This window comes from Myxocyprinus asiaticus, chromosome 23, assembly GCF_019703515.2.
Source record: "Myxocyprinus asiaticus isolate MX2 ecotype Aquarium Trade chromosome 23, UBuf_Myxa_2, whole genome shotgun sequence".
In the NCBI taxonomy this organism is placed as follows: domain Eukaryota; kingdom Metazoa; phylum Chordata; class Actinopteri; order Cypriniformes; family Catostomidae; genus Myxocyprinus; species Myxocyprinus asiaticus.
Genome location: NC_059366.1, coordinates 32,534,684 through 32,549,089, shown reverse-complemented (window position 1 = coordinate 32,549,089; position 14,406 = coordinate 32,534,684). Strand labels below are relative to the sequence as shown.

At 36.0% G+C, this 14,406-nt stretch overlaps 1 protein-coding gene across 1 annotated transcript; it reads left to right on the top strand.

Annotated features, from left to right (window-relative positions):
• The first annotated feature begins 10,262 nt into the window (after positions 1–10,262).
• LOC127414004 (uncharacterized protein C2orf50-like) lies at positions 10,263–14,119 on the top strand. Its single transcript, XM_051651644.1, has 3 exons — positions 10,263–10,492; positions 10,866–10,905; positions 13,342–14,119. Exons 1-3 carry the CDS (start codon positions 10,263–10,265, stop codon positions 13,537–13,539), a joined length of 468 nt encoding a protein of 155 aa, XP_051507604.1. The 3' UTR covers positions 13,540–14,119.
• The last annotated feature ends 287 nt before the right edge of the window (positions 14,120–14,406 follow it).

The following is a 14,406-nucleotide window of genomic DNA, read 5'->3' as shown; positions in this document are numbered from 1 at the left end:
CTCAGGTAAGGGTCTTTAATGGAGTTACAGGGTTGCCACAACATGTCAGCTTCATGCTCTCACAATACTCTTTAGCTTCACAGTAAGATGATAGCTTCACAATAACACTTTAGCTTCACAATAACACTGTAGCTTCACGAAGAGCTTCAAGACCCAGACTCTCTCTCTGGACGGACGCTTGACCACGCCCCCGCTGCCACAGTGCTTCTTTTCACTGCTGTATCCAGCAGTCAAGAGTTTAGAGTCTGCATCTAAGGGTATTGTGTGATTCACTTGGACATTAAAGCTATGGTACATTAGGGCTTACCTTACCACTGGTTTTTGACATTCTGTGTCATTGTAGGTGGTCACGGTCAACCTGACCTCAGCTGCAATGAAAGTGTAGTTTAGAAAGTTTAGAATGGTGCTTCTAAAACAGGTGGCTCTAAAACATGTAGATCTGTTGACTTGGTCCTTTGGATTCTTTGTCTTGGAAGTCCAACCTAACGTAGGTCAGCTGCACGGGTTGTAAGAGGGATAGAAAAATACATGAAAAACAAACAGTTTGTGATTCAAGATGGCCAGAAAAAGTCACAGTTTTTACATGATGTCAAAGAGATCCATCATATACAGGGTCCTTTGGTTCTACGCCTGACTGAATAACAACAGAAACACCCTGGATGCATGTCATCTGGACAGATTAGCAGAGTAATTAAGACGATTTGGAACTGAAAATATAAGCCTTGTTTGTTTCATCAGAAGCTCCATAACCATATGCCAGTTTATTAAAATAACTGGCATAAAGTGCAGCTTTTCCTTGATACGTGACTTTATTCTGTAGCGTAAAGGATTGTCAGAACAGTACTTTTGCAAGGAGATATGCACCTCTACGTCAGGTCTATTTATGCCTTTTTTTAGTGGGGAAATCATGCAGTTACACAATGTTGATTGAAGTATGAAAGCTGGCTGGTCAATGTGAATATTTTTCTTGCTGTTACATGTGCATTTTAATGTTCTTATGATTTTGTTTTGCTTGCCTTGATGTCATCACTTCCCTAATTTTAGAGCATGGTTGGTATGTTGTTGCTTAGTTACCAAGCCGTATGCTCAAGCTTCTTGTCGCCTGAAGAAACTTGAGGCGTTGGGAGAAAAATAAAGAGGCAAAACTCAACACAGATGCAGAGGCACAAAGGTAGAGAAAAAGAAAGGACTTCACAAACTGTATGACATAACCTCCATAAACAAATTATACACTATTACTTTTTTTCCCCAGACAATCTGACAGTGTCATCCTGATCAAAATCGTTAGACTGCCCATGTCTCTGTCATTCTTCTCTCTCTCTCTCTCTCTCTCTTTCTCTCTCTCACTCTCTTTCTTTCTTTCTTTCTTTCTCTCTCAAAATTGCTATTTAATTACTGTCTTCAAGCATGTAAAAGCCTGTAAATGCTGAATACAAACAGAGGCCTGTGTAATTAAATGGCTAATTAGTCGTATCTAAGGGAAACTGTGAGGCAGGAGCTCAATTCAACTGCCACTAATCATTTAACGCAAAATTACAAGAAAAGAAAAAACACCCATCAAAACATCCTGAAAACAAGGTACATTCACTTGAGAAGCTAAATTATCTACAATGACAAGACTTATTTTCAGAGAATATATTTGAATATCAATTAAGTTTGTTTTCTTACCCCTGCATTGACTTCTTGTTAAAGCATAATTGTTTAAAGATTTATGCATAAAACAAGAAGAAAAAGTTTGCAGATGATGAAAGAAAGAAAAATCATAATTCTTGATATACTCTCTGAAAACAAGTATTATATAATATCTTATGCAATTTTGCTTCTCAAGCAGAACTGTCAATTTATCTTGATTTGATCATGTTTAGATATTTTTGCTGAAAGACAAGACAGACATTTGTGTGCTGATCATACACACAAATGCCTGTGAACTCACCCACTCTGCATTAACACTGGCACACATGCCATTTCACCCAATCTTTCACCTACTGTACACAAGTAGGGTCTACATACACTCAAACAAATATATCTATTTAATATTCAGTGGCTTTGCAAAAGTAATTAGCAAATTGAGCAAAGATGGAGAAAAGCACATAATGAAAGAGCGAAATGAGGTTTTACCATCTCCTCTGCCAGGCGGGCAGCAGCCGCTCACCCATTTTGTCTGCTTTGCGGCATGATAATTACTGTCATCCTGCCTCCATCTCTCTGTGGAGAGGGTGCGGAGTAAAATAGCAATTATATAACAGCTTTAGAGAGGGTCATCGGACTGCAACCCTGTGAGACAATTTTACCAACAAAAAACAGTGGCGGAAGCCGTCCAAGACTTATTATTAGTCACGGGTTCCATGTCTTGTGTGGTGGAAGCCCCCAATCTTATGTGCTGGAGGAAAATCTAAAACAAAGAGGAAGGAGAACGACATGAATGAGGGTTCTTTTGATTCCTCCTTTGATAAAGCACCTTAACCCACCTCTTTGTCTGTGATTTGACATTTCTTTTGATTGTTAAAATTGTTAAAATTTGAATATAATTAAAATAAATTATTGTTGAGAACAGACCCTTAAAATAATTTTTTGGAATCTTTGAAAGAAACTTTCATCATCTAATGAAACCTTTATTGAATCTTTTTACTTGTTGTTCTGCTTGGAAGCTCAGTGATCCCTGGCTTTATCAGAGATCGCAAGCGGAAAAGCGTTCCTTTTGCTAAAAAAAGGCAAAGTGATTTCCAGTCAAGTGAGCTCTTGCATGGCAATTTGTGTCACTCTTTTGCTCTTTCCCTCATATAGTTAAGAATTCGATACAGTGGCCCAGGGGTGCAGAGCACAATAAAAAACACAACAGAAATAAACCACAACTCAACAAAATTAAGCCACAACACAACGCAAAGGCGACAACACAACAATATTAAGCCACAACAAAATTAAGCCACAACACAACAAAATTAAGCCACAGCAGAACAAAATAAAGCCTCAACACAACAGAATTAAGCCAAAACATAACAGAAAAGCCAAAGCAAATTGAAATTATGCCACAAAACAACGCAAAGGCCACAACAAAACAACATTAATCCACAACACAACCAAATTAAGCCACAAAACAACAAAATTAAGCCACAACATAAAAGAAAAGCCAAAGCAAAATTAAATTAAGCCACAACACAATGAAATTAAGCTACAACACAACACAAAGGCCACAACACAACAATATTAAGCCACAACACAACAAAATTAAACCACAACACAACAGAAAAACCACAGCACAACTAAATTAAGCCGTAACACAACAAAATAAAGCCACAACACAACAAAATAAAGCCTCAACATAACTGAATTAAGCCACAACATAATAGAAAAGTCAAAGCAAAATGAAATGAAGCCACAACACAACGCAGAGTCCACAACACAACAAAATTAAGCCACAACATAACAGGAAAGCCACAATACAACTAAATTAAGCCACAACACAATGAAATTAAGGCACAACACAACAAAATAAAGCCATAACACAACTAAATTAAGCCATAACATAACAGAAAAGCCATAGCAAAATGAAATTATGCCACAACACAATGGAATTAAGCCACAACTTAACACAAAGGCCACAACACAACAAAATTAAGCCACAACACTACAAAATAAAGCCACAACACAACCAAAGTAAGCCACAACACTACAAAATAAAGCCATAACACAACAAAATTAAGCCACAACATAACAGAAAAGCCAAAGCAAAATTAAATTAAGCCACAACACAACAAAATTAAGCCACAACAAAATATTTTTTTACTTTGCTAATTTTGTTGTGTTGTGCACCCTTGGGCCACTGTAAATCTATGAATACAAAGCAAGATTTGTAAAGAAAGAAAATGGCTGGCTATTCTAGAGCACTTTCAAAGTATACATGTATGTGTCATTTAATCACTGATGGAATTGAAACATTTGGTGGAATAGTGTTTTGTATTTTTGAAAATAATATCTAAAGAAAAGCACAGTGCAAAAAAGCAACAAAAGGGATCACTCAAGGCAAGGCTGTTGCAAGAGTTGATTTGCCCCCAAATCATATTATAATACATATTGTGCATATTATATTTACCATATTATATATTCTGTGCACATGTATTTGTGCTGATTGCATCTATTCTAAATGCCTTAACATCATAGAGTTGCTATGAATGGCACAGGAGTTACACAGCTTGAAACTAGCACTAATTAGCTTACTAATTAAAACACTGATTTGGATGTATAAAGTTTACATATCCAGGTTCAATCAGTGAGAAGCAATTTCAGTGGTTCAGTCAAAAACTTTATGAATAACACCTGGAAAACATGTCTTGCTTGCATGATTAGTTTCTGTGCACAATTATTTTGTATTTTGCACAATTGTTACATTATGCACAAATGTAAGTTCCAGAAGAGTGATAGTAATTTGAATGAAGTTAAATAAAATGATAGGCCTGCTAGCACATTCTTTTAGCCGACACACTTGAGTCTGACCTGTGATCAGGTGGAAATTTTGGGGGCAGAGGTTTATGAGCTCCTGGGATGATCAGTTAATTTTCTATTGTCCAGTTATCGCTCTCTTTCAGAGCTAACTCACCTAGCTATGGTCTGAGGGGCTCTATATTAAGCCTGTGTGTCTATACTGACAGAAGAGTGGAGAACCATGTCCTGCAGATATGACTCTGCTTGAAGGTAAATAAAAAGAAAACCATTTGCTTCTTAAAGCACATGTGGTCAGCTAGTTAATTAAAGTCTTGAAAGTGTTTTCATGACTGATCTTTACTGGTGTCCTGGCCAGACATGTTATTAAATAGTCACTAGGTTCAGAAGCATGTAATCTTCAGGTTTTATTGCTGCTGTGTCTTTGTCTCTTAGTGACTGTTGTTTTGTTTACTTAGTTTACTGAACATTCTGTCCTATCCACCTTTGTGATATTTGTGACTTAAATGCCTTTTGTCTCTTGGAACATAAAAGTATAGGGTTATTGTCAAAATGTCAAAGCTGTTATAACAAAATTACATGGTGATCAATGTCTTTCAAGTTCTGTTGCAATTTTGCTTGGTATATTAAAAAAAAAAGGAAATCACCATTTTGGACACTTAAGCCACACTTCAAAATGTTCTAATCAATGTCAATACATTAGATACAAAATATTCAACCAAGTAGCATCTCCTAAATGTAACTACATCTTGTCTCAGAACTAACTGAACTTTTTTTAATTTGTTTTTTAATTTTTTTTTTTTTTTTTTTTTACCATTTTTGGAATTAGGCTACTTTTAACCAAATGGTGTTAAAGTGATTTTTAGTTGATGTAATCAGTTGATTTTAAAAAGTTAATTATCAGTCTCCAAAAAGCAGATCATAGTAGAAAACTCCTTACAGAGCTGTGCATTTGCCATTCTGAATCAAAAAAGGTACAAATATATATATATATATATATATATATATATATATATATATATATATATATATATATATATATATATAATGTTTCAAAAAAACAGCCTGAAATAGTCCTCTGATAATTTTGTGGCATTCAGAGAGGGATTTAGTCTTTCTTGTTCACTGGCTCCTCACTTTTTCCCACAATTTTGTAAATTTTGGGTGTTGCATGCCAGGAATCGGATAACTATCCATAGGAAAAAATTGCCTCTAATCGTTTCATTAAATGCGTTCATGGTGAAAGGCAGTAATTGGTTGGGAGTGATGAGTAAGCCAGGCTTAAAATGGATTTGCAAGGGTCTTACAAATCAATACTGAGGTAAGCAGGAAGGATGTTTAAAAATTGGAGCATACAGATGTCTCCTCCTGCTGTGTTTACACATCATGATATACTTCATACTGGAAGTATTTCTAAAAGATCTAACATCAAACAAACTCATAAACCTGTATTCTCCCCCAATGACCTAAAATGACCTAATCACATACCGTATATCTTCACCAATATCATCTTCTGCATTGTATAGGCCTGTCACCATCAGTAAGTTAGCCTACTGCATTTTGTGTGTTTTTTTATTTTTGGATAGTTATGTGTATCTTGTATTCAGTGACAAATGTGTTTGGGTTTTGCATTTGGGGTGGGGGAAAAAACCTTAACAATAGGGTACAACGGGGCTAAAGGCACCCCTTGAGGAAATTTTGCTTTTTTCTGGTCACAAATTTTTTACATTTATTTTTATTGAATATTGATGGAGCAACATATTTTGTGTGAAAACAAAGAGACCCCTAGGGGGTTTAAAGTGATATTGTGTAGATATAGGGGCAATAGTTATAGTACAAAATTTGTCAACTAATGCAAATAATTTTGAGACACCCAGATGCTTTTTTTGAGTAACAAATTAGGATGATGCTTACTCAAAATAACTACTTCAGATTTTTTTTAAATTACTATTCTATATCCACCCCTGGTGGTAAACACTCGACTTTCCAAACTTTTTTGGAGTGTGTTGTAATAATCTGATTTGAAATTACTTTACTTTAAAAAAACAAAAATACAAAAACTATGAAAATCACTAGGTAAAACATCATATAATGTGTAGTTGTAGTGCTTTCAATGTAGCAAAGGGTGAATATAATTTACAGATCACTCCTTTTTGTTTTTATTAGCATTTTTCATACTGTCCCAACAATTTTCATACTTTTGTAATTGGGGTTGTTGGTACATCACAGATATATGGAAAAGTTTCATGATCCTTATGATAAGTGTTAATCAGGTAATTCAAGTCCTGTCACATTTAAGGTTCTCTGTCTGATGTGGACACATCATTTCCATTAGTGTTGAACTGGACCTGTCTGTCTCTCACACTGCAGATATGACATGCACCCCAAAAGCTAAAGTCAGATCTACTGTCACAGTAAATCACAGGCTTTAAATTATTTAACAAATGGGCTCAATTCAGTTCACATTCCAAGGCAGAAGCTCTCTGAAAAAAAATGCCAGCAAAACACTTTTGATGTTACAACTCATAACATGTATTTATTTATTTCTCCTTACTTTTCTCTCTTACTTTAATTTCCATTTGTGTGATTTATTAACCTGCTGCTGCTGCTTACAAGCTTTAAGTTGCAAAATATGGAGTATATCCCCCCCTTGAGGGAAAAGGGAAAACAATACAAAGCCACTGAGTCTTCTCAGAGAATATTTATAAAAAAATTAAGTCAAAGACTTTATCTTATTCATCCATATTGACAGCTCAAATTATATGGAAGCAACATTACATAATTACTAAGTAATAGTTAAATATTAGAATAGATTTTAAAACAATATTATTAGACAACAGATTTAGGCAGGATTTTCCCTCACTTCAAGCCCCTGTTACACTGACAGAATCAGAATCAGAATCAGAATCAGAATGAGCTTTATTGCCATGTATGCTTACACATACAAGGAATTTGACTTGGTGAGAGAAGCTTCCAGAGCACAAACAATACAAGACAGAAATAATAAACTATATAATAAAGAATACAAATAAGTGAATAGAATATAAAGTTTATATAAAAATACACAATAAGACACAAAAATATCCATATATACAAATACAATCTGTTATATACAGTGCAAGGGAATGGAATGTGCAGAAGAGGTAGGATATGTTAAATAAATATAATTGACTAAGCTTGTTATTGCACATGTATTATTGCTCAGTGAGGCAGTTTTAACAGTTCATGAGATGGATGACCTGAGGGAAAATGCTATTCCTGTGCCTGGCTGTTCTGGTGCTTCAGTGCTCTGTAGCGCCGGCCAGAAGGCAACAGTTCAAAGAGGTAGTGGGTTGGGTGAGTGGGGTCCAACCTCCCTTCGGTATGCAGACTCATCGGCATCTTGGATGAGGCTGATGACAGTAGTGTCATCTGCAAACTTCTCCTTGGCGATGCAGTCGTTGGTGTACAGGGAGAAGAGTTATGGGGAGAGCACACATCCCTAGGGGGCACCAGTGCAGGTGCTGGAAGTTAATTTCCCCAGTCTCACTAGCTGCTGCCTGTCTGTCAGAAAGCTGGCGATCCACTGACAGATAGAGGTGGGAACAGAGAGTTGGTTTAATTTAGTCTGGAGAATAGCTGAGATGATGGTGTTGAAAGCCGAACTGAAGTCCACAAAAAGGATCCTTGCATACACTACCGGTCAAAAGTTTTGAAACACTTGACTGAAATGTTTCTCATGATCTTAAAAATCTTTTGATCTGAAGGTGTATGCTTAAATGTTTGAAATTAGTTTTGTAGACAAAAATATAATTGTGCCACCATATTAATTTATTTCATTATAAAACTAAAATTTAATTTAAAAAAAAGTTTTTGAAATTGATGACTTGGACCAAATAATAAAGAAAAGCAGCCAATAAGTGCCCAACATAGATGGGAACTCCTTCAATACTGTTTAAAAAGCATCCCAGGGTGATACCTGAAGAAGTTGGTTGAGAAAATGTCAAGAGTACATTTCTGCAAATTCTAGGCAAAGGGTGACTACTTTGAAGATGCTAAAATATAACACAGTTCTGATTTATTTTGGATTTTGTTTAGTCACAACATAATTCCCATAGTTCCATTTATGTTAATACATAGTTTTGATGAATTTACTATTATTCTAAAATGTGAAAAAAAATTACAATAAAGAATAAGTGTTTTAAAACTTTTGACCGGTAGTGTATGTCCCTGGTCTGTCCAGATGTTGCAGGATATGATGCAATCCCATGTTGACTGCATCATCCACAGACCTGTTTACTCAATAAGCAAATTGAAATGGGCCCAGAAAGGGTCCATTGATGTCCTTCAGGTGGGCCAACACCAGTCTTTCAAATGACTTCATGACCACAGACGTCAGAGCGACGTGTCTGTAGTCATTAAGTCCTTTGAGCTTGGGTTTCTTTGGGATGGGGATGATGGTGGAGTGTTTGAAGCAGCAGGGAACTTCACACTACTCTAGTGATCTGTTGAAGATATGTGTGAAGATGGGGGCCAGCTGGTCAGCACAGGCTTTTAAACAGATGGGCGAAACACCATTGGGAAATGATGCTTTCTTTGTCTTCTGTTTCCGGAAGACCTGGCACACATACTCTTCACAGATCTTAAGTGTAGGTTCAGTAGCAGGAGGGGGGAGGTGTTGATGTTTGTGTGAAGTGAAGGTCAGATTGGGTGTGGGGTATGAGACTGGGCTTTTCAAATCTACAGTAAAACACATTCAGGTCGTCAGACAGTTGTTGATTCACTACAGAGTTGGGGGTTTGTGTCTTGTAGTTAGTAATGTCATTCAGGCCTCTCCAAACTGATGCAGGGTTGTTTGCTGAAAACTTGTTTTTCAGCTTCTTAGAGTAGCTTCTCTTAGCCACTCTAATCTCCTTTGTCAGTGTGTTTTTGGCCTGATTGTACAAGATTTTATCCCCACTTCTGTAAGCATCCTCTTTGGGCCTGACGAAGCTGCCTGAGTTTTGTCGTTGTTGAACGTCAAATAAGTCCTAGTAGGAATGCAAATAACCTCACATCATTATGATGCCAAGAGACTGCAATTGCAAGATGTACAGTGAAAAAGGAGTTATATTTTGGTCTGTTTTAATCAAAAACAGATTAAATCGCTTCAGAAGTCATGGATTAAACCACTGGAGTCATATGGATTATTTTTTTGCTGCCTTTATGTGCATTTTGGAGGTTCAAAGTTTTGGTCACCATTCAAAACCATTGTATGGACCAACAGAGCTGAGATACTTTTCTAAAAATCTTCGTTTGTGTTCTGCAGAAGAAAGAATGTTATACACATCCGGGATGTCAAGATGGTGAGTAGCCTAAATGATGACAGAATTTTCATTTTTGGGTGAACTATTCTTTAAACTTGACACTGCGTTAAAAAACAAAACAAAAAAACAACAACAACAACAACAAAAAAAAAACGCTAGCAATCTCTGGCTTTTTTAATCCTAATTGCTCTCATTGTTGAAGAGGATGTCTCGCCATCTCGTAAATATACAAAAGCTTTGAGAGGTAACCCTGCATCGCCTGACTGTCTCCCGGGGAAACGGTCCGGGTAAACAAGAGAGGCAACGAATCTCCGCGCAATGGGGTGGCAGCAGCAGCTCTGGTGTTGCGATTGCTGGGAATTGGCGTGCGTGACACGTCCATGCGCCTCTGACAGAACAGAACAAGGATAAATTGAGGCACCGCATGAAGTTTGGAGAGAATATTCAGAGCTAAATAAGTCTAAATGAATGTCACAGTAGCTTAAAATATATCTGCGTTTGTATCTGATTGACAAGTTTAAAGCTTCTGTGCTGTAAGTGATGGATAGAAAAGGGAACATGCGGCGCGCCACATCGGCTGGATACCGTTTACCAGACCGACCAAACGGTCCTCTCGCCTCGCAGTCCTCCGCCTCAGTGTTCAGGCATTCAGGGGGCAGGACACGAAACACCGAGACACAGACGCACGACGATGACACCCGAGACCCGGTAAAGCAGGACCAGGTTTGGAGAGAGTTCGTGCGCGCCGAGCGAACCGGAGTGAAGGAATGGTAAAGGAACGTCGTTTAATTCACTTTCTTAGAAATGCAAAGGAATTGCCGTTTTGTCTCTCACTTTCTCTGGAGTTACGTTACTAATCTTTTCTGTCACCACTGAAATGTGTCATTGTTCGTCCCGTTATTTGATACGGGACTGATTGCTGCTGACCAGGCGCCCCCTGGACGGTGTGCATTACGGTTACTCATCTCTTGTGCTTTACTCACTATATAAAGTCGTGGTTAATGTACACAAAACACATACCATGAAGGTTCACATCTTTTAACAGCAGACTATTCCAGTTACGTTGCTAAATAATTAATTGCATGGTGATGTCTCGAGAAAGTAATATCATAAAAATGCTTAATGATCATTGTTTTATCACAGGGAGAAGAACTGGAGTTTCCTCAAGAACTTTGACCAGCTGGTAAGGTAGCCTCTTATCAGAGATAAGTATGGCAATAATCAAAAATTGTTGCTGATAAATTTGTTTTTGTTTTTTTTACCATATGCCAATTGCTAAGGAGTATAGATTATATTGTCCGTAATCATATGCGTTACTAGTCCCTATCCAGGACATATGTGAACCTTTTCCTGTTAATTTCAAACACGTTTGCCATTTCATAACATCACAAATATTCTTGTAACTTAATCTCCATTGTGATTGGATCAGTCAATGTGAGCCCACTTTGAAAATGTTTAATAACAAATCTATTCACCCCACTTAAGTAAAGCAATGTGTTTAATAGAGGCCTTTAGCCCCTGCAACACAGGGGCTTTTTAGCTCAAATACTATCCTTTCACTTATTGGACAGTTATTAAAATTGTTTTAATTTAATCACCTTGAACAAAACTGAAAATGACAAATATGTATATTTTGTCTCAAAATAAATGTGATAATTTCAGAGATTCTCATTAGCAACATAAATTTGCAACAATTAAATTTTTTCATTTAATATTAGATTCAGGGGTTTTCAAACTGGGGTCCGGGGACCCACAGGGGGCCACAAGAGGGTGCTTGGGGGTCTGTGAAAAAATTATGAGAATTAAAAAAAAAAAAAAAAAGGATTAAAATTGTAAATTATTTACAGTTTCTTTTTGAAACCATGATCATGATTATTTTATTCTATTGACAGCCATAGTTTTAAACCATAAAATAAAAATAAAAAATCTGCATGTAATTTAATATATTATGAAGAAGAGGAAATAAAAAACTTATTTGGAAGAAATAAGGGTTTGTACCTCAATATTTTCTTTGAAGCTGCTTTAAAACAATATTTATTGTGAAAAGTGCTATACAAATACATTTGAACTGAATAGTTTCTCTTCATGTTGGTTATAGCATATTACATTACTATAATAGAAAAAAGACAAAAATGTTAAATTACTAAAATAATTTATTTTCCACATAAAATTTGAATAATTTATTTTGCTATAGCACAATGGCACTATAAATCCAGTTATTTTAATTTTGCAAACATGTCTTTATAATATCATGTTTACTATATTTCTCACACAGGGGGTCCCTCGCAAAGGCATAATCATAATTGGGGGTCCTTGACATCAAAAAGTTAAATTAAATTACCTCAAAATCAAACTTTAGACACTGCATGCAATAATCTGGATCAGGAATATTTTGCTGTGTAAAGTGATAAACAGGTGTTTAGGAAAGTACTGTGGTAGTTTTTGTTGCTGTTTAGTGTTTTGGAAAAAATAAAATCAAAAGGGCATTTTACCCGGGGGCATTTAGCCCCGTTGTACCCTTTGCTTTGTTGTCATTTGTGGGGAAAACACTTATGATGCTTAAACACTCTTCTGAATTATCGTAATAGATGTAGACATGCACATTTTTAAGAAAGTATAATTAGACTTTTTCAGTCATGACTACGCTCAGTGGTTTAATTACTCACTCAAAACACATTAAAGACATTCATTTGCTGCCACTTACTGGTTAAGGTGTGATTTACAAAAATAGTCACTGAATGAATCAGTGAACGAATATTAATCTTTTTGGTGAACGAATTCAAAAGACTCGAGTTATTGGCAGACAGAGAAACATCATCTGAAGTTAATTCACTGCTCTAAATAAATGTGATATTTATTGTATTATTAGGTTCTTGTGGATTTTAATCTAATTTCAAAATATAGAGGTTGCAAAATTATTGATTTGTGTTATATAATTCTTGCTCATAAATGGAAAACAAAAAGGAATGATTAGGACAGATGAAGCATGTTGCCAATAAATAGACAGTTACAATTATATATGGACTGTATATATTTGTCAAGCTTTTTCGGTTATTATTATAACTTTACAAATGTTTATTATAGAAAAAGACTAGCGTGAAAGGTGTAAATGGTTATTATAAAAATTCATCTACGCAACAGTGTGAAATATATTAAAGACATGCACATCTTAAAGTGTTTTTTGGGGGCTGAAGCCCTCTAAGATTGAAACCCTAGAATTACTTCTGGTCCATTAAATAACTTAAAAGGTCAAACAGAGGGAATGGGATCTTGAGGTTGGAGCTCAAGTTTGAGAAACCAAATTAATTGGTACAGAATTTCACTAGCCATTATTATTTTTTCCTACTTTGGTGTCAATTAATGTCAGTTAAACTGAGATTATATAAAAGCAGGTGCAACTCTGCTTTTAATATATAGTACCTGATTGGCCTGTCACGTTACCTAATAAAATTATGTAATTTATTTTTTAAAAACCTTTTTATACTTTATTAAAGATATCATTGATCATTATTTTCAGATGAATATGTTCATGGTGAATTTCTACAATGAGAGTACCGCATTATTAAGCCTATATGTTGTTCTTTTTAATTTCGTTATATTTCACTTGTCACTCTCACAGGGTCGTCCACGAACAGAAACTCCTCTCCCCAGCTCTACGTCTTTGTATTCAGATAGAGTCCCAAACACTAGTAACCAAATGTTCGGCAGTGGTTTGTACACTGAGCTGGGCAAGGAGCTGATTCGCATGGACAATCTGCTAATCCTGACAACAAACCACCGCAAGACCAAAAGGAATCCAGAGATGCAACCTAGCTGAAGTTTACCATGCACAGGGTCTGTAAAGAAACACTCCCTATAGTGTCCCAACATAGCTTTGTTCCATTCTCTAGAGACTTTCCCCTGAGTCCTTCTGTTTGTCTTCTTGCCTCTCTGTCCATATGCATAGACAAACTCAGACTGCTGTGATGCTGCCAACCTCTGAATACCAGGTTGTGTATGTGTGTGTGTGTCTTCACAGTGTGGCAGTTGAGAACTTAGGTGAACGGTTTGTGTTTATATTAGATTTTGTGTTGACATTAAAATTTATTTCTCAGACTACTGTTATTGTGGAGTCAGTAAAGATTTTTAGAATAGTCTGTTTGCATATCCAATATATATAAATATATTGTATATTAAGGGAACACAGATGGTATTTAGTGTACAACTGCAAATTAGTTCAGGGTAGTTAAGTGTGCTTTCTTTTTATTTTTATGTAGGCAAGCTCTACATTGAGAGAAATGGGACAACCCTCAAGGGAAAAGATGCATTAGTTGTCTTAGTTAATTATTCAAAACTGTGTCTTAGTTACTACTTCAAAGTTAAGTTTACATATAGTCCTAGCCAATGGAGACATTTTATCCAACTTAAGGAGGATTAGAATTGGAATATTTTGCCACGACCTCCTAAATTATAATGCTTAAAAAAAAAATCTTGCCAAAATGTGTTCCAATAAAGTTTTTTTTTTCTTTAAAACTCTGAAATATTGAATGCCTTCCTTTTGAGCTGTGTTGGAATGTGTGCTCACATTCAAAATAGGATTTTATTAATTATTTATATTTTCTTTACTCTAATTTTTCTTTATGAGATTTTTATACCTAAATTCAGTAGGAAATTGGAGAGAAACAAGAGGGGGAGTGAAATGGGA

What these genes read in the sequence shown, in the direction of transcription:
- LOC127414004 (XM_051651644.1), top strand. Translation starts at nt 10,263, where the DNA reads ATGGATAGAAAAGGGAACATGCGGCGCGCCACATCGGCTGGATACCGT. An exon ending in CGAACCGGAGTGAAGGAATG is followed by an intron (nt 10,493 to 10,865) that starts GTAAAGGAACGT and finishes GTTTTATCACAG; the next exon opens with GGAGAAGAACTGGAGTTTCC. An exon ending in TCAAGAACTTTGACCAGCTG is followed by an intron (nt 10,906 to 13,341) that starts GTAAGGTAGCCT and finishes TCACTCTCACAG; the next exon opens with GGTCGTCCACGAACAGAAAC.